This window comes from Chelonia mydas, chromosome 20, assembly GCF_015237465.2.
Source record: "Chelonia mydas isolate rCheMyd1 chromosome 20, rCheMyd1.pri.v2, whole genome shotgun sequence".
In the NCBI taxonomy this organism is placed as follows: Eukaryota; Metazoa; Chordata; order Testudines; family Cheloniidae; genus Chelonia; species Chelonia mydas.
The window spans coordinates 3234574-3255256 of record NC_051260.2 but is presented as its reverse complement, the minus strand read 5'-3'; the positions used below and the strand labels follow the sequence as shown (position 1 = coordinate 3255256).

The 20683-nt window shown below is 62.8% G+C and overlaps 1 protein-coding gene across 3 annotated transcripts in view; it reads right to left on the bottom strand.

Annotated features, from left to right (window-relative positions):
• The window catches only part of LRP1 (LDL receptor related protein 1), a 177105-nt gene that overhangs the window by 8871 nt on the left and 147551 nt on the right, over nt 1-20683 (bottom strand). For 2 of the 3 annotated variants that reach the window (XM_037883672.2, XM_043532632.1), the window contains exons 49-75: nt 20351-20500; nt 19552-19674; nt 18664-18780; nt 17587-17715; nt 17074-17196; nt 16627-16767; nt 16179-16366; nt 15543-15726; nt 14948-15033; nt 13536-13655; nt 12934-13124; nt 12339-12544; nt 11526-11714; nt 10623-10771; nt 10152-10245; nt 8779-8895; nt 8537-8656; nt 7805-7927; nt 7375-7500; nt 6923-7039; nt 4693-4799; nt 4278-4410; nt 3757-3876; nt 3009-3131; nt 2408-2554; nt 1337-1471; nt 273-392 (exon numbers count right to left, since the gene is read on the bottom strand). In XM_037883672.2, coding sequence (XP_037739600.1) covers nt 273-392; nt 1337-1471; nt 2408-2554; nt 3009-3131; nt 3757-3876; nt 4278-4410; nt 4693-4799; nt 6923-7039; nt 7375-7500; nt 7805-7927; nt 8537-8656; nt 8779-8895; nt 10152-10245; nt 10623-10771; nt 11526-11714; nt 12339-12544; nt 12934-13124; nt 13536-13655; nt 14948-15033; nt 15543-15726; nt 16179-16366; nt 16627-16767; nt 17074-17196; nt 17587-17715; nt 18664-18780; nt 19552-19674; nt 20351-20500 — 3678 coding nt within the window. The remainder of the gene's footprint in view (nt 1-272; nt 393-1336; nt 1472-2407; nt 2555-3008; nt 3132-3756; nt 3877-4277; nt 4411-4692; nt 4800-6922; nt 7040-7374; nt 7501-7804; nt 7928-8536; nt 8657-8778; nt 8896-10151; nt 10246-10622; nt 10772-11525; nt 11715-12338; nt 12545-12933; nt 13125-13535; nt 13656-14947; nt 15034-15542; nt 15727-16178; nt 16367-16626; nt 16768-17073; nt 17197-17586; nt 17716-18663; nt 18781-19551; nt 19675-20350; nt 20501-20683) is intronic. The other variant, XM_037883673.2, reaches the window with a different exon arrangement.

Here is a 20683-nt window from a genome sequence, read left to right as displayed (position 1 = left end):
ACAGGGGAGGTGCCCGCTAGGAGGGGGCGGGCTCGGCCAGCTCTGGGCAGTGGGACTGAGCTGCGGCTCTGGCTCGTTCCATCAGTCAGGGACGGGCGGAGGGGCCAGGGCGGAGCCCAGCGCCCTCCCACCATGGGGCGGATCCTGCCAGGGCCGCGTGGGACAGATGCTGGGGGTGCAGGGACAGGAAGGGATGGAGAGGGGGGAGCTGGGGTCCCAGGGAGACGTCAGCTCAGCTGGATACGCCTCCAAACCGCCCGCGCCCCATGTACCTTCCGCCTTGCACGTGTGATGGGTCTTCATGAAGTTCCGGGCGCAGCTGCAGACGTGGGACCCCTTGGTGTTGTTGCAGAGCTGGGAGCAGGTCCCGAACGTCGAGCACTCGTTGATGTCTGGGAGGGGATCAGAGGCAGACAGGCCGTGAGGGGACCGGGGGAGCTGCGACGGGGCAGGGGGGCCCACAAGGGCCGTCCTACCTGAGAGCAGAGGGTGCCGCACGGGGGCAGGCGATACAGCCCCTCCCGGGAACCACGGGCTGGCAGAAAATAGCTCCGAGCTCCAGGGTAAGGTGGGCTGAGGCCAAAGGTCCAGGGGTGCCTGCGTTCGACCCCATTCCGGCTCCACCCTCGTGAGCACCCCAGCCCCGGCCCAGAAGCTGAGCCTTAGTGCCCTGCCGGTCTCTCCTGGTGTTGGCCAGGACTCTTCGGGCGCCAGGGATCATGCCTTTGCCACCTGGGCCATGCCCCCCAGATGCTCAGCACGGCAGTTCTCCCACGCAGGGAGAGCGGCAGCTACCTGGCGGTGACGGGACCTTTGGGGAGCCAAGGCTGGGCCAGGGATGGGCTGTCTGCGGAGAGCTCCGGGAACGTGGTGCCCAAACTGCCCATGCCATCCGCCAGGCCAAGGTCAGGATGCCAGTCAGCTGCTCCCCACCTGGGCTGCGTTCACGGGACATGCTTCTGAGGTCTAGTGGGTGAAGCACTTGACTGGGACTCAGGACACCTGGGTCCTACTCCTGGCACCCGCCAGCTGAAAACCAGGCCCCTCTTCCCCAGAGTCCCTGGGCATTCTGGGAAATCTTGCCCTTGTCTCCTTCACAAGACTGTCCCCGGAAAGGCAGGCACTGGTGGCCACAGCTGGGCATGGCCCTGGGACTCTGCTATGCACCAGGCAACCCCCCATTCCTCGAACCTGCCCCGTACCCGTGGGGAGCATGGTCAAGCCCCCGGTCCCTCTCGGGAGTTCAGCAGAGCCCCGGTCCCTGGAGGCAGAGGCCAGGCCGGGCTCTGTTCTGCCCCTCCCCCCCGGCAGAGCCCTGCACCCCGTGGCGTGGTACCTTGGCAGGTGTTTTTGTCGGGGGCTTTCTGGAAGCCACTGCGGCAGGTACAGTACACGGCCGTCTGGGACTGGACGCACTTGGCCTCGTCCCCGCACATGGTCACATTGGTGTGGCAGCCGTACATCTTGGGATCTGCATAGGGGACAAAGGGCCAAGCAGTTCGTCAGGGCGCGGCCACAGGGCCAAGCAGTTCGTCAGGGCGCGGCCACGGGGCCAAGGACTGTACCAACTGCCGCGCTGCCCCGGAGCAGGCACCCTCCCCCCCGGGTGGCATCTGTGGGCGAACGTGGGACCTCAATAGGAGAGCAGACTTCAGGCCTCCTGGGAACACTGTCCCAGGCCTGACAGAGCAAAACCTTGGAGGGAGAGGGCTGCTGGGAGAATCCCGACCCGCAGCCCCTGCTAGGCTCCTGGGCTCCCCAAATACAGCCCTGCTGGTGCCCCTCATTCCTGACCCACAGCCCCCTGCTAGCCCAGCCCTGCCCTCTGTGACCGTCTGTAGTATTATGGTCGCCACTTTTACAAGACTATGATAAATTTTGTACAAAGAATGCCTTGTGAGAGATCATCTGAAAACTCATAATCTGCTGAACATTATTGTCCTGGTACAATATGTCTATCTATTTCCTGTACATGAAATTATAAGATTCTACTATGTATCATTGTTATAACCTGTTCCAAGGTTCAGACAAGCAGCTGCAAACTAGTTTTTCAGAGACAAAGACATGCTAGCACCCCAGACGGGTGTTAAAGAACTATCACCAGCTTTAGCAACCGTTCTTCAGCAGCAGGAAGGTGTAAACAAGAAATTAACATTTCCTCACAGAGAGAGTTCAACCCCCACGTCCGCCGCCCCCCAGTGGGGGTAACCCTCAAAGAGGGAGGGTGATATAAAAATGAGAGACAATGATCTTCAACTCGCCTCTCCTTCTCCCATCTCTCTGCTCAGGACATCAATGGACACCCGAAGGACTCTGACCTGGGGGAGGGGTCCCTGGCTGAACGGAAATCCAGCCTGTGAACTAGTTCAACTTGTGGCGAGCGAGACTGGCTGTACAGCCCACTCACCGCCCTGGGAACACTGCTCCTCGTCCGAGCCGTCCCCGCAGTCGTCGAAGAAGTTGCAGCGCAGGAGGGCGCTGGTGCATTTCTTGTTCTTGCAGAGGAATTCGTTCTTCTCGTGGTTGCAGCTCTTGGGCCTGGCGGTGGGTGACTCTGTGGGGCCGGCAGAGCAGTGGGCTTGAGACCAGAGCAGGGGAGCAGCCCTGGGGGCTCAGCGCCACTGTCCCCGGCCCCACAGACACACATTCCCTGCCTCAGGAAGGATACAATGGGGAACAGTGCAGGAAGGGGGGCGGGGGCTAGTGATTACAGCAGGGGCCTGGGAGCCAGGACTCCTGGGTTTAATCCCTGGCTCTGGGAGCAAACCGGGATCTAGTGGTTAGAGTGGAGGGCTGGGAGCCAGGACTCCTGGGTTCTATCCCTGGCTCTGGGAGCAGACAGGGATCTAGTGGTTAGAGCAGAGGGCTGGGAGCCAGGACTCCTGGGTTCTGTTCCTGGCTCTACACGTGACTTGCTCTGTGGCCATGGCTAAGGTGGGGATCCTGCCCGGGCCTGACTCCGCCCATCTCTAGAACGGGCTAGTGGCCGTGACCTCAGGGCTGCTCACCGCAGTCCCGCTCATCCGTGCCGTCCCCGCAGTTGTCAATGCCGTCGCACTGACGCCCAATCCACAGGCACACGCGGTCGTTCTTGCAGCGGAACGGTCGGCCGGGCGGGCACTGGAATCTCACTGCGCCGGTGACAGACAGGCGGAGCCGGTGAATGGAGACGCCCCGGCCTGGGTCAGTCCCACGCTGCGCAGCCCCGTCCCCACCACAAACAGGCCCAGGTGCCAGGACTCGGACTCCACTGGAGGGCCCGGCCCGGCTGGAGAACCTGACTCCAAACCGGTCTGACACAAAACTCTCTGGAAATCCCCCAGGGTCACCTGCCTTCTTCCAGGCCCCCAGGCTCAGATGGCAGGGAATTGCCTGGGTGGGACAGCAGGTGATCCATGCCCCATGGGGCAGAGGGTGGCAAAAGGCCGCCAGGCTCCCGCCCCTGACCCAGTGCTCCCCCCACGCTAACCTCCCAACTCTCTGCTCCCCCAGATCCCTGCCAACCAGACCGGGGATCAAATTCCTTCCTGCCCCCAAATCTGGCAATGGGGTATCATGTCACCAGACAAGACCGAGGATTCTCTGGGTCAGCTCAGGGCACCGCCTACCCCGTCCAGCTGCGGCTTCATTTCCAAAAGGTTCGCCCTCCTGCCTCCCAGAGCCCCGCCCCCTCCAGCAGCACTCCCCCCCCATCCCCGCATGCGTGGATGCGGTTAGCCAGGGGGCAGGAGGCCGGGCAAGACAGGGGACACTCACAGCACTCCTCGGGGTTCTCGTCCGAGTTGTCCCCACAGTCGTCCTCTCCGTCGCACTTCCACGCCAGCGGCTTGCACAGGGTGTTGTTGCACTGAAACTCGTCCAGGGGGCAGGTGCGCACTGCAGGGAGGGGGAGATGGGCGCGTAAGGGCCCGCGCTCGTGGGCTGCACCCGGGGGCAGGACAGGGGCAGGAGCTTGCTGGAGCCCCCTCGGCTGGCTGATCGGAAAGGAGCCCAGGGGACTGATCCCAGGCCCGGGGCAGCACCCCCCATACAGCCACAGCAGGCCCATGGATCTGGGGGGCAGACACCCCAGGGCAGGTTCTTGCCCTTTATTTATTGGCAGGCACGGCCCTGCAATGCAAATGCCCGACGGCACATGCAGGTGGGGCGCGTGGTTCCATGCCGGAACGGCTGGCTCCCTCATTAGGCTCCAGAGTTAACCCGGCCGCCAGGCACGGGGTGGTGTGCGTGGCCCAGGACGTGGGGGAGGGCGAGCCCTCCGGCCGTGCTGCGGTTACCCCCGGTGCCGCAGTTCTCCTCGTCGCTGCCGTCCATGCAGTCGGCGTCGGCGTCGCAGCGCCAGCGCATGGGGATGCAGTGGCCGTTCTTGCACTGGAACTGGTCGAACTCGCAGCGCAGCGTGCAGTCCTTCTGCAAGGCGGGAGGAGACAGCGGGTGAGCGGCAGGGCCCCGGGAGACAGGACGCAGCCCTGCAGATAACCCCGCCTGGGCAAAAATGGGGGGTGGGCTTGGCAGAAGAGGACCTAGCCCCAGGGCGTCGCGAGCTACCCAGGTGCCAGCCTGGTTCCACATGAGCAGGAGGCCACAGCCCCGCTGGCACCCAGCGCCCCCCTTGCTGACAGCTGCAACAGCCTGGGCCCCAGAGCTGAGACTGGCTGGCGGGGGGAAGCCGCCCCCTCTCCCCGTCCATACCTCGTCGGAGCCGTCGGCGCAGTCGTGGTCCCCGTCGCACTTCCAGCGGCCGGCGATGCAGCGCCCGTTGGCGCAGGAGAACTCGCTCTCTGAGCAGGGCCTGGGCGCTGGAGGCAGAGGGGAGAGAAGACGGGGATATCCCCGGTGAGCGGCACGGCTCGCCGGGCGGGCGGGCACGGACACAGACACACATTCAGCGGCGCCGGGGGAGTGGGAGAGGAAGCGGAGCTGGGGAAATGGCCAGAGAGGCGCATGGCTCATATTAACTTCAAATGCCAGCCCCGGCCCCAAAACCATCCCAGCTTCCCCAGAGTGATGAGGGGGGAAGGGAGGGAGGGACAGTCCCAGCTCTAGCTACCCCCTCCGGCTGCAGTGCCATCTCTAATCCCCACGCCCCTGGGGTCCCCCATGTGGAAGGAGCCGGGGACAGGCCGAGACTGACCCGTCAGCGGCTACGGCTCTCGTGCACTCGCTGCGTGTGGCTGCCACCCCCCGGTGGCGGTGGGGCAGGTGAAACACATTTGAGCTGCATCTCCTAGAGCTAAGGCTGCACCTCAGAGCTGCTGGCTCCCGCAGCAGAGCTCGGGCCCGGCAGGGTGATGCCCAGGAACGCAGGGAGTGCCAATGGGTATGCTGTCATGGTGGGCCCGACGTGTCTCCTGGCACTCCCTTGCTGTGTCACGGAGCCGCTCTGAAGGTCACAGCAATCCCCGCTCGGAACGGGGATCTGCTCCCGCCCCCACAACTCATTACTTTGCCAGCCCCAAGGCCCTGCGCCAGCCTGGAGGAACCTGTTGGATTACTTTCACCCCCATCTCCTGCTCCACCCAAGGGAGATCATGCGCCATGTCCACTCTGGAGGCATCAAGGGGGTGGGAGGGGAGGTGCAGACGGGGGCTGAGGCTGTGGAGAGCAGACTAATCTGGGTCAGTTTGCAGAAGCATATGGGGCAGGGGTAGAACTTGGAGCTAAATATGAGACATGCATGGGTCCCGGTTGGTTCCAGATGCGGTAATATTTAACCCTTCCTCTCTCTGTGCCTGGGGGCAGCAGATTCTGGGAGATTCAGCTGACCATGTTCAGAATGATTGTCCAGGTCGGTCTCCCACCCGCCCCGCATCCCCTCTGCGCCAGGTCTGTTTGTTTATTTATTTACTGAATACTTAAAATGGAATTAAGAAGATTTTGGCAGGAACCTACCTCTGAGCGCCCCGTAACGACAGTGTGAAAATGGAGAAAAACGTAAGATGAGGTGAAATGGCACAAACTCAAATACACAACATGAGAGCAACAAAAAAGAAAAAAGAAAAACATCCTAAAGACTGGAAGGAGACTGGAGGGGCAAGGACCAAGGACTGAGAACCGGTTTATGCAGTCTGTCTCCCTTGACTGACTGGGTGAGGCCTCGTCTCTACGCACATACACAGTGGATCAGTTAAATCAGTTTAGTTCGCTTGGTGCCAACCCGTATGGTGACGCTCTGATTTCAGTTCAAGCTGATCCTAACCGGCTTCCACTGAACTGCAATCAGGGTGTCCAGATGGCCTCCTGCCACGGGTCAGCCGCAGGTGTGTCCACACGGGAGTGGAAGGCGTGCTTCCCGGCTCAGGCAGGCATCCCTGCGTCTGGTGGAGACATAGCCTTCCATCGGTTTAAAATCACACCTTACTGATGCAGCCGTGCAAGCAGATTAGCCAAAAGTGATTTCGTGCCAATGGCCGCACGGATCCTCTGACGTCGCACTTCAGCTCACCCGATCCAAGACACCGGGGAACTGATTTAAGGGCAGCCATGCTGGGGAAGGGAAGGCTGTGCTCATGGAAATACACCCCTTCCTCAGCAGTTCAGCTGGCATGGTGCACAGACCGGGCACGTCCCAGTGCTGGGATCACCTTCCTCTGTCTCTCTCCAGGACACACAACAGACCGCGCGGGGGGGGGGTGAGCCGGGAAGCCTGGAGACACGTTGTTTACAGGGCAGGCCCCTGACACAGCTTGCAAGAAAACAGCCCCATATGCATCTGCTCATTGACCCACCCGAGGGCAGCCCAGCGGGGTCCTCCTGTCTCCACCCACAGCAACCAGCCTCCCCCCGAAGTCTGATCTCCAGCAGCAGGACCAGCCCACGCCTGCATGCCACACTCAGCGTCTGCCGCAGGCTGCCCCAGGCTGGAGGAGGCCATCCCGTCCCCCCCCCCCCGCGCCTGCGTGGGGCTGACGGTGGCACGTACTGCAGCTCTCCTCGTCCGAGTTGTCCCCACAGTCATTGTCGTAGTCGCACTGCCAGCGGCCCGGCACGCACCGGTTGTTCTTGCACCGGAACTGGTATGGCTCGCAGGTGCGCTCGTCTGCAATGAAAGGCGGGGGGGGCGGGAGAAGGGAAGAGGCCAGGAATGGGGTGGGCCGTGAAATGGGAAAAAAAAAAACAATGTCAGTTTCGTCTGCCCGCCTGGGGGGACAGGCACCCCGGTAGGTGCGGGAGCGCTGAATGCAGGTGCCCCGCCCCAAGTGCCATGAGCAGATCTACGGTGGACAAGAGAGGCAGCCGTGACCCCCATCAGAGCCAATCAGCCCCCCCACACCTGGTGACAGACCCCCTGATCTGCGGAGACCAGTCCCCGGTATGCAGCAGGAGCTGCAAGAGCCGCTCAGCCCGGCCGCCCCGGCCCTGCCACCCGCTCACCGCATTCCTCCTTGGGCTCATCCGAGCTGTCCCCACAGTCGTCCTCCCCGTCGCATTTCCAGCGCGCTGGAATGCATCGGCCCGAGTCCTTGCACCGGAACTCGTCCACACCACATGTCATTTGTGCTGGGGGTGGGGGAGAAGAGGCAGAGGGGGGTTAGCGTGGGCCAGCACCCCCATCTTTGCCCCCCTCCCCCCCCCCCGAGGGCTCCCCAAGTTGCAGCCCTTGTGGCTGAAGGACAGAGCTCTGGGGTCCTCGGTCTACATCCCAGCGGGCCAGGTGGCCCCAGCACAAAGCCTCCATCCCTGCCAGCCCCCTTGTCCCAGGCCTGAATGGGGCTCAGCTGGGGCACAAGGTGGGGTAGGACGCCGCAGGCTCCAGGGTTGCCAGCCCCGCCCCCTCCCCGGCACCGGGGGAGCTGCTCCTTACTGCAGTTGGCAGGCTCGTCTGATCCGTCCACGCAGTCGTTGTCCCGGTCGCACACCCAGACGCGGGGGATGCAGCGCTTGGTGACGGCACACTGGAACTGATTGGGGGCGCAGGTCACCTCCGCTGCGTAGGGGGCACAAAGGAAAGGGAAGTCGGGGGTGGCCCTGCAGCAGAAACTGGGGCTCTGCCTTTGATCACCCCCCAGCGCAGACGGGCTTCGGGGCCTGGGGCAAAGTACCCAGCAATGCCCCTGGACGCCACGGCAGCCTCTGAGTCACGGCCGGGATAATCACGAGCCTCTTTTCCCACAGTGACGTGATGGGCAGCTTGGGAACGTCACACAGGAGTCCCTACCTCTGGCCTCAAAAGCAGGAACAAGCCCTTTCCAATTAACACCTAGGCTAATTGAGCCCCCAGTCAGCTCTGGGGGACGAGAGGATGGGTACAAGGCAGTGCTTTTCAAACGGGCAGGAGGAAATGTTGTTTGGCTATTTTGTAACCTGTGGAACTCATGGCTACTAGATATTAGGAGTAAGCCTTTATCTGAATCAGAACAGCAGCGACTCCAGCAGGGATACAGAAAGCAGGGCTGTCCGTGCTGCAGACAGCAGAGCGGTGGGAGGAAGCAAGCCCCCCACCCCCAGTCACGTGGTGATCGATCGCAGTCATGAGTGCCCGCAGGCAGGAGGCCCCCCCCAGCGCCACGGTATCCCTTGTGGGGAGGTCACTCACGACAATCCTTCTCGTCCTCGCCGTCCCCGCAGTTGTCCTGCCCGTTGCAACGGAAGATCCCAGGAATGCAGCGGTTGGTGTTGGTGCATTTGAACTGGCTGGGCAGGCAGACGTGGATATCTGGACAGAAAAGGGGACACAGTGAGGGGAGAACTCACTCCTCGCCTGGACTTGCATTGCTGCTATTGGGACACTGTAGGATCAGGAGCCCTGCTGGGGACCCAGGCGTCCGGGGGCCGTACCGCAGTTGGCCTCGTCCGAGTTGTCCTGGCAGTCATTGTCTCCGTCGCAGATGAAGGCCGGGTTGGTGCAGATCCCGGTGGAGCACTGGAACTGTCCTGGGCGGCACTTGAATTCAGCTGGGGGCGAGAGAGGGGAGGTGGTGACGCCTCGCGCCGGATGAACCCCGGCATTTCCATAGCTCTGGGAGACGCACACAGGGCAAACCTGGCTGCCGCAGGGACCCTGGACTGCCAGCACCACGAGCACAGGCCCCTACTGCATGAGCCAAAGGAGCAGCCCCATTAGCTGAGAGCAGCAGTAGGCTGTTATCCCACAGCGCGGGGAAGCATGTTACACAGGCACTCCTCACACTGGAGTCAATAGGGCTGCAGAGGTGGCAGGAAATTGGCCCAGAACTTGTTTACAAAATTCAGATATGAATTGTTTCACCCATCACTGAAATACAGCCATCTCTGGGGTGGAGCATGGCTGCTGTTTAACAGCACGCCGCAACGCTGCACAGCCAATGAGGAGAGGGAGCAAAGAAGACTCCCGTCTGTAATTAAAAGCAGGAGGAAGATTCCAGGGAGCTGTAGGGCACTGGCCATTAAACCCCCTATTACTGCAAGTCACACCTGGGCTCGTTAACAACCAAGTCTGAGGACTCAGCTGCATAGGCCAGCCAAGCCAAGGGGAGTGCGCCCCCTGCTGAGTCACCTGTGCACCCCCTTCTGCACAGCACCCCTGGATCAGCAGTGACTCAGAGAGACGAGCGCCCCGTGCTGAGTCACCAGGCAGTCGGCAGGCCCAGCTCTGCTCAGCTTCAGAGACCCACCCCGGCCCCCGCCGGGGGCTGTGCCGTGCTCTCGGCTCCCCAGGCAGTAGTAGGGCCGGGTTTTGAATCCCTTGCCAAGGTGGCCCCTAGGGCTCTACGAGGAGAGCGGAGCTGGGATGGAACGAACTCCCCTGACTCACAAACCTTCTGGTTCCTGGGGGTGATGGGGTTAACAAGGCCGCTCAGCGAGGTTCTCACTGTGGACCCCCCCCCTCGGGAAGGGCTGCCCGGGGCTCTGCGGCTGGCAGATCTCACCGAGAAGCCAACCGGGAGCCCGGGGTAACTGGATGTCAGGGCTGGAGCGGGTGCTAAGCAAAGGATCCATTTCATCCCCAGCCTGTTCAATGTTTCGTCCCCGCACAGGCGCCGGGAGCCATGCTGGGAGTGGCGGCTGCAGGAGCAGGGGACCCCACCCCACCTTCCGAGCGGGTGGTGCCTGGCAGTGCAGCAGGGGCCCCTGTGCCTCTCCTTGGGGTCACCAATGGGGGCTCAGCCCCGGGGGTGGACGGTGCAGTGCCTGGGTCTGGTTGTACTGGGATCCCACCCCCCAGCACTCACGGCAATCCTCGGGCTCGTCCGAGCGGTCCCCGCAGTCGTCCTCCGTGTCGCATTTCCACCAGAAAGGGATGCACTTGTCGTTCTTGCAAACGAACTGTGGCAGAGACACGAGGTCATCAGGCCGGCTCCACGCAGGACCTGGGGGCAGCGGCATGGGGGCGACCCCCAGGACCAATGGGGCCCAGGGAGCTTTTCCCTATGGGTCTCTCCACTTGCCCTACCCCCTGTCCAGCGAGATTCATGGAGAGCAAGAGGGCTAGTTGTCCGCTCCGCCTCACCCCCAGCCGGGATGACTCCCGCACATCTCCCCTCTCTGGAGCCTCAGCCCCACATCTCCAGGGGGCCGGGAGTAAGAGAGGCTCCGGCCTCCGCGTTTCGCGGCGGTTACATGTAGACACCGGGGATGCAGCTGCACCCTCCCAGCGCCACGGGGCCCTGGCAGCAGCGGGCACGGCCCGAGGGGCGGGTTACCTGGCTGGCCGTGCAGTTGGAGACGCAGGTCTTGCCGTCGCTGCCCAGGTAGAAGTTGGTGGGGCAGGCGCACTTGTGGCTGCCGCCCGGGGACAGAAGACACAGGTTGCTACAGCCGCCGTTGTTGGTTTTGCAGGGGTGGCTGGGGACTGGGGAGAGGAGAGTGCGCTGGGGTAAGAGTTTCTGCGGGGAGACTGTCTGGGGGAGCAGCTGGTTCCTGACCCCCACTCTGCAGGTGATCCCCCTCCCTCGCTGTATGTCTCCCCTCGCCCTTCATGTTCTTCCCCCACCGTCTCTTCTTCACCCTCATCCCAGCCCTACTCCGCACAGGGTCTGGATCCCAGTTGGTGTGCCCCAGCCCCATGCAATCCGGGGCGCCCCCCTCGGAGCCGTGCACACGGGAAGCGGAGGGGGGCAGCGGTCTCTCCAGCGGGGTCCATGCTGATCCGAGGGCAGACCCAGCAAGTAGCGACTCTGCGGCCATCCCTTCTAGATCCTGATCCACCTGCCGGGTCCCGACCGGACTCCAGACCCCATGGGCAAGTGTGTGCGGGCTGGAGAGAGCCCGGCCAGCAGGTCAGACACTGGATGGCAAGTGTGGGACTGGGGGCCAAACCCGGCTGGGGCTGCTGACCACAGGGACTAGACTGAGACCTGGCAACTCACTTCCCAAGTGACCGCCCGCCATTTGGGCGGCTGGGAATGAGGATGCGTCTCTAACTAGAGCCACTGATGGGATCCAGATGCCAAAGCCTTGGGCGCTCACCCCCACTGCGCCAGCTGGGCCCCACCCCTCCCTCAGAACCCCCTGGGGGGAGACGGTGTAAAATCAGGGAGCCTTGTGCCTTGGTTCCCACAGGGCCGCGGTCCCCGCCCTTGCTGAGCCGGCTCCGTCCCCCTCACCGTCTGGCTGGCGGTAGGCATGGTAGATGTGGATGTCCATGGGCCGGTGTAACGTGCTGATCAGCATGGACTTGTTGGCCCCGGTGGTCTTGTGAGCTCGGTTGATGGACTTGGTCTCCCAGTCGGTCCAGTAGATGTAGTCCTCAAAGAGGGTGAGCGCAAAGATGTGCGGGATGTCCTGGCTCAGCACTGTGGGGAGAGGGGGCAGCTCAGACGAGGCAGGGACGCAGCCCCCTTCCCCACGGGGAACCCCGCTGTGCAGGACGGAGCACTGCCGCCGCGCGACTCCAGGTGTGCACGTGGCGCCTTCTACAGGCCAGACACTGCAATCCCCTGCGGCTGAGTCACCTACGGGACTTGGCCCCCTGGCCGCCAGGCCACTCAAGCCGGGGACTGGAAGTGTGGAGGGGAGGGGATTTTAAGAAGACTTTAATATTAATACACGAGCTCTTGGATGCACCACCATTAATTATCCCCCTGCACTCCTGAGAAGCAGGGGATGAGCACCTGCCTTGCACTACAGCAGCATGGCTCTCCATGAATCCCACAGCAGCTACAGCTCATCCCTGGTTCCTATATAGGGAAACTGAGGCAAGAAGCAAAGGGGAGGTCATTTTCCCAAGGGCATAGAGAGAGTCGGCAGCAGAGCTGGGATGAGAACCCAGGAGTCCTGGCTCCCAGTGCCTTGCTCTGTGCACTAGGCAACACCCCCGCGCTCCCAGGCCAGGAAGAGAACCCAGGAGTCCCGGCTCCCAGTCCCGTGCTAAAACCATTTGTGTTTGACAGAAAGCTGCAGCTCCCAGCTGGCCTCACCGATGTGCCGGTTGGAGCCATCCAGGCTGGCAAACTCAATGTAGTCCTCCCGGGCATCGGCCCAGTAAATGCGGCTGTTGATGTAGTCCAGGGTGAGGCCGTTGGGCCAGGTGATCTTGGTGTCTACGATGACACTCCGATTGGTGCCGTCCATCCCAATCTTGCCGATCAGGGAGTGGTCGCCCCAGTCTGTCCAGTACAGGTAACTGGGGTGCAAAGGGAACAGCAACGGGAGAGGCTGAGTCAACCAAAAAGGCACCAAGAGTCCTGCTACAGCGGCCTTCTGTCCGCCGTACAGGAGGGGAAACCGAGTCACCAAGCGGCAGAGAGATCTCCCAGCATGTAAGAGGCAGAGCTGGGAGTGGGAACAGAACCCAGGAGTCCTGCTCCAATCCCCTCCTCCAAGCACTAGCTCACACTCCTCTCCCAGAGCCGGGAACAGAACCCCGGAGTCCTGATTCCAGGCTCCCCGCTCAGAACAGAAATTCTAGGGGGTGCCGTGGACCGGGGCCGATCCGCAAGCCCACGGAAGGGAGCTCGGAGCGTCCTGTGTCCGGGAACAAGGGAAAGGTGAGACCTGGCCGTGCCCCCTCACCCGTTCTGCACGTCCACCACCAGCGCCCGCGGTTCCCGCAGCCCTGAGTTCACCAGCACCGTGCGATAGGCCCCGTTCAGCTTCGACACCTCGATGGTGTCCCTGCCCTTGTCGCACCAGTACAGGTTCCCGCCCACCCAGTCCACGGCCAGCCCGTCGGGGTTGCTGAGACCGGTGCGGTGAAGGACCTGCTGGGAGAACGGGACAAGTCAGGGCCTGTTCACGGAGAGGACCCTGCCCCGCTCCCGCCCAGAGACCTTGTCCTGGCCCCCCTCATCCCGTCCCGGGACTGTAGGTCTTGCCCTGGGACCCTGCCCCATTCCCCAGGAACACGGACCCCCCCAGAGACCCTGCCCCGTCCCACCCCCTCCCCTCCAGGACTGTGGGTCCTGCCCTGGGACCCTGCCCCATTCCCCAGGGACCCACTCAAGATCCCGCCCCATTCCCCACTCAAGAACCCTGCCCCGTCCCAGGTACGCACGGCCCAGCCCGGAAGCCCCACCCCACTCCCCCGGGAACGCAAGGCCCCCCCCGCCGGGAGCACAGGGGCTATGGGTGCGGGTCCCCCAAAGAGGGCACCCCAGGGGGAGCCCAGTGCCCACCTGGACGTTACTGCCGTTAATGTGCATGCGGCGAATCATGCTGCCCTGCGTGGTGACGTCCGTCCAGTAGATCATCTGCTCCCTGTAGTCGAAGTCCAGAGCCACGGCGTTGTTCAGCCCCTGGAGCCAGCGAGGAAGATACATTAGGCCTCGTCCTGCTGCCACCTCGCTGGCCAGCGGGGATGGCAAAGGGGGCACCGCCACAACGGCTGGTTAACTGGGCCTTCCTGAAAAACTGAGCCACCTCCTGCCCCTCCCCACCCATGATTCCAAGCCTCTGTACTCGAGAGGTTTAAAACAAGGACAGCCAATGTTTACGTAGGACCTACCATGGACGTAACCAGCTACCACGGAGCTATTGTTTGCGTAGGACCTACCGTATATGGACCAGCTACCAAGGAGCTATTGAAATCATAGAATCACAGGACTGGAAGGGACCTCGAGAGGTCGTCTAGTCCAATCCCCTGCACTCATGGCAGGACTAAGTATTATCTAGCCCATCCCTGACGGGTTTGTCCAACCTGCTCTTAAAAATCCCCAGTGACGGAGATTCCACAACCTCCCCAGGCAATTTATTCCAGTGTTTGACCACCCGGACAGTTAGGAAGTTTTTCCTAATGTCCAAACTAAACCTCCCTTGCTACAATTTAAGCCCACTGCTTCTTGCCCTATCCTCAGAGATTAAGAACAATTTTTCTCCTTCCTCCTTGTAACAACCTTTTATGCACTGGAAAACGTTACATCCCCTCCCAATCTTCTCTTCTCCAGACTAAACAAACCCAAGTTTTTCAATCTTCCCTCCTACGTCGTGTTTTCTAGACCTTTAATCATTTTTGTTGCTCTTCTCTGGACTCTCTCCAATTTGTCCACATCTTTCCTGAAATGTGGCACCCAGAACTGGACACAAGACTCCCACTGAGTCCTAATCAGCACAGTCCTATTGTTTGCATAGGGCCTACCATATTGCAGCCAGCTACCAAGGAGCTCCTTTGCAAGCTAGGTTGGCATTAGCGCTCACAGCAGGAAGCGAGACGGAGCCTCTCCCCCTCCCCTGAGCAGCGGGCATGTCTGGGGCACAAGGGCAAAGTGGAGGTGGCAGGAGGGTCCATCACCCACCCACCCTGCACGGCTGCAGGTTGGGCTGGGGCCTCCAGGTGCCCAAATATCCTCAGCTGGTGTCAATCAGGGAGGCCCCCCCAGTGGCTTCCAAGGAGCAGCCCTTAAACCAAGGGAGCCTTTTCCCTGAGCCCCAAACCTGACGGGGAGGAGGGGTGCAATCCCCCTCAGGTGACACCGCTTCCACGCTAGGAGCCAGTGGGGACACCCTACCCCCAACTGGAGAAGCCCAGTTCAAGGCCACGCCTGAGCGGCTGCCCAGTGGAGATGGCACAGACGCCCCCTCCCAGCAGCACCTGTTTGAGCAGCGTGTAGTTGGAGCCGTCCAGGTTGAGCTTCCTCAGGTAGTAGCGGTTGGCGAAGATGAGGAAGGGCTCTTCGTCTGCAGGGGAAAGACAGGGGACGCGTCAGACGGGGTCAGATCCCCCCCTCCCCAGGCACAGAGACACTCCAATGCTGTCTTCAGCTTTGCACGGGCCCTGCAGCTGGTGGCAACTGCCCTCACGGCCACCAACCCTCCGAACGGAGCCGGCCAAAGGCACGGAGGTCTGCACTGCGGCAGGCCGAACCTGGACTTCTCCAGCCTGCTCAACGGCCATCAGCCAGAAACCACCCAGCAAAACCGCCAGGGGAACTAGATTCCCTGGCGCGGTGCTGGCTCGGCCCAGCGAGAGCACACGGCAAAGCAACCCCGGCTGCCCGGCCTGCAGCCTGCCAGTCCAGACCTGACGGGGGCACGCTCCTTGAGCTCCTTGGTGCAGAGATACCAACAAAGCGCCCAGCCCCTTGGACACGGCAAGATCCTCCGCAAACCTAGAGGTTTCCGTCTGATCCCCGGCCCCCGCATGCAAAGCCCCTCGGCGCAGGTGCCCCGGGGAGCTGCTCTCTCACCTGTGACGGCTTTGCAGCTGGTCGGGTGGTCGGGCTTGAGTTTGTAGCCCTCTATGCAGAGGCACTTGAAGCTTCCCAGTGTGTTGATGCATTTCTGGCTGCAGGGGTAGGTGGTGGTGCACTCATCAATGTCGATGCAGGTTTTCCCATCGTCTTTCAATCTGTACCCAGGCCGGCATCTACACTGCAGGAGGCAGCGGGAAGCAGTTAGGAGCGTCCCTGCAGCATGGAGGGGCACACGCGCGCGCACCAACCATGCACACCCCAGGGCACAAACCGGGCACGCACAAATGGCGTGAGCGCCCCCAATCACGGTACACGCATGCAACGTGCACACGCACAAATACACAGCCAAGGGATGCAAAAATAGCAAGCGGGCAGACACGGTAAACACAAGCAGTGCCTGGGCACACACCTGCACAAACAGTGAGTCCACACTCCCCTCTACAAACACCGGGCCTGCGCACACATGAATGGTGAACAAACACACGCTGGAATAGCCCAGTGGAGAGCCAGCTGCTCCCCAACTCCCGCTCGGAGCCGCCAGGAGCAGGGCTCGCTCGACCCTCTGGACGTCCGGCCCTGCCCTTCCCCAGCCCCACGGCGCAGGCTGGGCCCGCCCCCCAGCGACCCAACCTTATAGCCGATCTTGAGGTCCTCGCACTCCTGGGAGCAGCCGCTCAGCTTCTTGTTGAGACACTCGTTGAGGAAGCAGTTCAGCTCGTCGGAGCCGTCGGCGCAGTCGTCGTTGTTGTCGCACAGCAGGCCCTCGGGCACGCACCGCCCGTTCTTGCACAGGAAGAACGAGTCGTTGCACTTGCTCTCTGGAAGGACGGCGGGAGCCGGGGGTCACCACAGGCCGCCCTCGGCGTCACCCCAGGCACCCCATCAACAGCCCTCCCCGTGCACCAGCCAGGGCCACGCCCAGGGCTGGGCGTACTGCCCCCTGCTGGCCAGGGGAGAAAGGGATTGAGTCCAGGGCCAAAGCACGGGAGAGCCCACTGGGCTGCAAGTGAGGGAAGGGGCAGGAAACCCCGGCGACGGCTCAGGATACAGTCCCCGGAGCCCGTCCCCGGGCACCTACCGGAGCTGGTGCAGCGTGGGTTCTTGGGCGCCTCGTCCGAGTGGTCGTGGCAGTCGAATTCCCCGTCACACTGCCATTGTCTGTTGCTGAGGCAGCGGCCATTGGCGCAGCGGAATTCGTGCGGGCCGCAGGTCGGGTACTCTGCGGAGAGAGGGGACGCGGTCAGGCCAGCTCGGAGCGGGCGCACGGGGAGCAGGGCATCCCCTCGGGCATGGCCCAGGCAGGATCAGAGGCGGCTGGCACCTCGCCTCCCCCTGGCGCTTGGGCGGGGCCTTTTCCGCAGGGGCTGGCAGCTCGCGCAGCCTCACCCGCCACTCTGATCAACGCAGTGGGACCTGGGGCTCCCCCGCCCGGCCCCATGTCTCGCTCGGAGCCAGGAGCCGCGGAGCCTGGGCTGGGGGGGGACGGCAGCCCCGGCTCCGCGCCCCGTTCCACGCCGGCACCCACCGCACTCCGGGGACTCGTCGGAGCCGTCGCCGCAGTCGTCGTCGTGATCGCAGACGAAGTGCTTGGGGATGCACTGGCGGTTGGCGCACATGAACTCCCGCTCGTCACACGTGCTGTTGTACACTGTAACGAGGAGCCGCTGGTCAGGGCCCCGCGGCCAGGCCCCCCGCAACTGTCCCCAGCCCTCACACAGGGGCCCAGGCTGGGAGGCACAGGGCAAACTAGCCAGCTCTGCCTCACAACCCCTTCCCCCCCTTCGGAGAAAGGTCACCTGCTCCTGTGTAGAGAGGGAAACTGAGGCACGGGACTGCGGGGGGCGGGGCCAAGGTCATACGGGACTAGAATCCAGGCAGCCTGACTCCCGAGCAGCGCTGCCCGATCCGCTGCAGCCTCTGGGTGACAGCACCGGAGTCAACTGCTCCCCAGCCCAGGGGCTCCCCGGCTTGCTGGCTCCCCGGCCCAGGGGCTCCCTTCCCCACCCCCCGAACCGAGCGCAGCCACAGGGCGACTCACAGCAGCCAGCAGCTAGGGACTCGTCAGAGCCGTCGGCACAGTCCTTGTCTCCGTCGCAGAGCCAGCGCTCTGGCACGCACACGTACGTGCCCGGGCACTGGAAGGACCCCGAGCTGCAGGTGGTCAGCCCTGGGGGGGACAGAGCGGTGAGCAGGGCTTACGGGGCGGCTAGACACACGTCGGTATTGAGAGAGAGGCAGCATGGGGGGTGCTGGAAGGGCTCCCCCACAGAGGCTGCGTCCAGCGCAGTGAGGGGCCTGGGCACCTCATCCCCGTTTACCCTGAGAGTTCCCAGCGGGTGAGCTCAGCACACGCCGTAAGGGGTGCCCTGGCTCCGTGCGCGGGGGCGACATTCGGCTTCGCCTGGCTGAACCCCGGGTAGTTTTCGGGTCTGGGCCCCTTTGGGGCTGTCTCACATGATCCCCGAAGCAGTCTGTGAGGTCAGGACCCTGCCTGGGTGTGAAGCCTCCCCCACCCCGGGGATCCTGCCGGCAGTCGCTCCCTCGCCCCGCCATAGAAATAGGCAGCACGTCCACCGTCCCCTCTAGTGGAGGGTCTCAGAACAACTGGCAACCTAGTGACTGATTCACTCCCCCCTCACAGACAGGTGGAGCCAGCCCCCCTCATTTTACAAATGGAGAAACTGAGGCACAGGGAGGTCACCTGGCAAATCAGTGGCAGAACCCAAGAGTCCCCACTCCCCATTCTGCTGCTCTCACCACTAGACTCACCTCCCGAATTCGGCAACAGAACTCAGGAGTCCTGGCTCCTGGTCCCCTTGCTCCAACCACTAGACACCCCTCCTCTCCCAGACCTGGGAATAGAACCCAGGAGTCCTGGCTCCCAGCCCCCCTGCTCCAACCACTAGACCTCCCTTTCCTCCCCGAGCTGAGAACAGAACGAACCCAGGAGTTCAGACCACCTTCCTGCTCTAGCCGCTAGTCCCTACTCCCCCAAGGATAAGATATGGCTCCCTGGCTTTGCACTTCGAAGAGACACCCCTGGCCCCCTTCCGCCAGGCTCTCTTCCTCTTGCTGGGTCTCCCCCGCCCCCTCCCGGCAGGGGAGACGGGCTTACGGCAGCGGCTGTCTTCGTCGGAGCCATCCCCGCAGTCGTCCGCTCCATCGCACACCCACAGCTTGGAGATGCAGCGGTGGTTGTTGCATTCGAACTGCACGGGGTAGCAGAATTTATCTGGGAGGGGAGGGAGAGCCGGCGGTCAGGGCGGCATCAGGAGCTCGGGGAAGGGAACAAGGGGGACAGGACGCTCGGCCGTGTGACTGCGGCTGTTGCTGGGGCTCAGGGCACGGGGCTGAGCAGCGGCTGGGCAGGTGATAGCACTGGTTCTACGCTAGGTGGCGCCTAGACCCCATGGGGATGGGCACAGTAGGATCATGGGGACGGTGTGCGCTGGATGTGGAAGTTCCACGTTGATAGGTTCTGAGTGAGCAAAACTGGGGCTCCAGCGCCCCGCCCCGAGTTGAAGGCCAGCAGGACCCTCACCCAGACTGATGTCTAACACCACCCTGATCATTCCGTTCAGGCGGCTGTCAACTCCACGGTTGTCAGTGTCACCTCTCAGCCCTGAAACAAGCGTGAAACTGTCGCACGAGACCATGTGCACAAACGTGCAAGGGGCCACTGTGCTGGCGGCAATGTAAAGCCGAGGCTGGGAAATTGGATCTTTGTTCTTTAGAGAAGGAAAAAGCCAAGGGCTGGTCTGCGCTAAATGCCTTGGGCCAGAGCGTCCAGTCCCGGGAAGGGGAGAGTGAGTGGTCCATTGCCCGGGGGCCAGGGATATGAGAGATTTAAAACCTCACTCATGCTGTAGGAACTGGGAATAACGCGACTGGGGGGGGCGCTCACTGCAGTCTGTCCCCTCCATGTTCTTCCTCCCACAATCCCATGCTCCCCCTGGGGTGCCCATCCTTGCCCTTCCCACAATCCCATGCTCCCCACGCTTACTGCAGTGTGTCTCGTCTTCGCCATTCTCACAGTCGTCCTCCTTATCGCATGTCCAGGTCATGGGGATGCACCTCCCGCTCGGGCAGGCGAAGTAATTAGCCGGGCACTTGGGTTTCCTCACTCCTGGGGCGGGGGCAGGAAAGGCGCAAGGGCTGATTCGGTGACACCGGCTGAGCCTGGCTACACCGTACAGCTAACCCTGGGCTCGGCTCTGCAGAGCGACACCAACCCTGGCATAGAGCTCCGTCAGCCGGCGCAGCGTGGGGTCAAAGGGGCATCCAGAGAAACCCCCCTCTCACATTCTCTTCCATTAATGGGGATTATGGTAGCACCTGCACCCCAGCTGAGAGGGGCGTCCCGGTGTGCTGGCTGGACCCCGACCGGGACAGGGGCCTCAGGGCGCTGCGAAATGGAGGCCCTGGGATGCTGCCTGGACTCCGTCCGAGAGACAGACTAAACGGAGGCCCAGAAATGCAGGGACGTACCCAAGGCCAGCCGGGCAGAGCAGGGAATGGCTACCCGATCCCAGCCCAGTGCCTCCTCCACCCAGCCCCTGGGGCTGGACGGTCACGAGCTCCCCAGGCAGGAACGCCTCTCCCCGTGCCGGTCCGCGATCGTTTGCTGTCAGCACAGCCTTGCGCCATTTCCTTCCCCACCCCCTCACCCCAATCCCACCCGACTGCCCCCCCACCCAGCTGGGGACCAGCAGCCCCTGCTGGCGTGCCAGGCTGGGCACCACTGGAGCCTGCCCGCCAAGCTCCCCGGCCCCATCCCGTCACCGGCCATGCCCCGCGCTCACCTGGGCAGTTCTGCTCGTCCGAGTAGTCGCCGCAGTCGTTGGCTCCGTCGCACACCCAGGACGGGGCGTAGCAGAGCGACGTGTGCTCGCACTTCTGGAACGTCAGGCCTTTCACCCCCAGCTTGAAGTAGCTGCTGCAGTCGGTGGCGCCTACAGGAAAGGCCAGAGTGGCTACTTCCCTCGGCTCGCGGGCTGGGGCACAGCTCCCAGCCACCACCCACCCCCGCCCCGCGTTCTGCCTGGCAGGGGAGTCCCCTCCGCCGTCTGCACCCTCACAATTCCGGCTGGCAGCTGAGCTGGGCCCGGGGAGCAGCTGTGCCGCCCGCGCCCTGG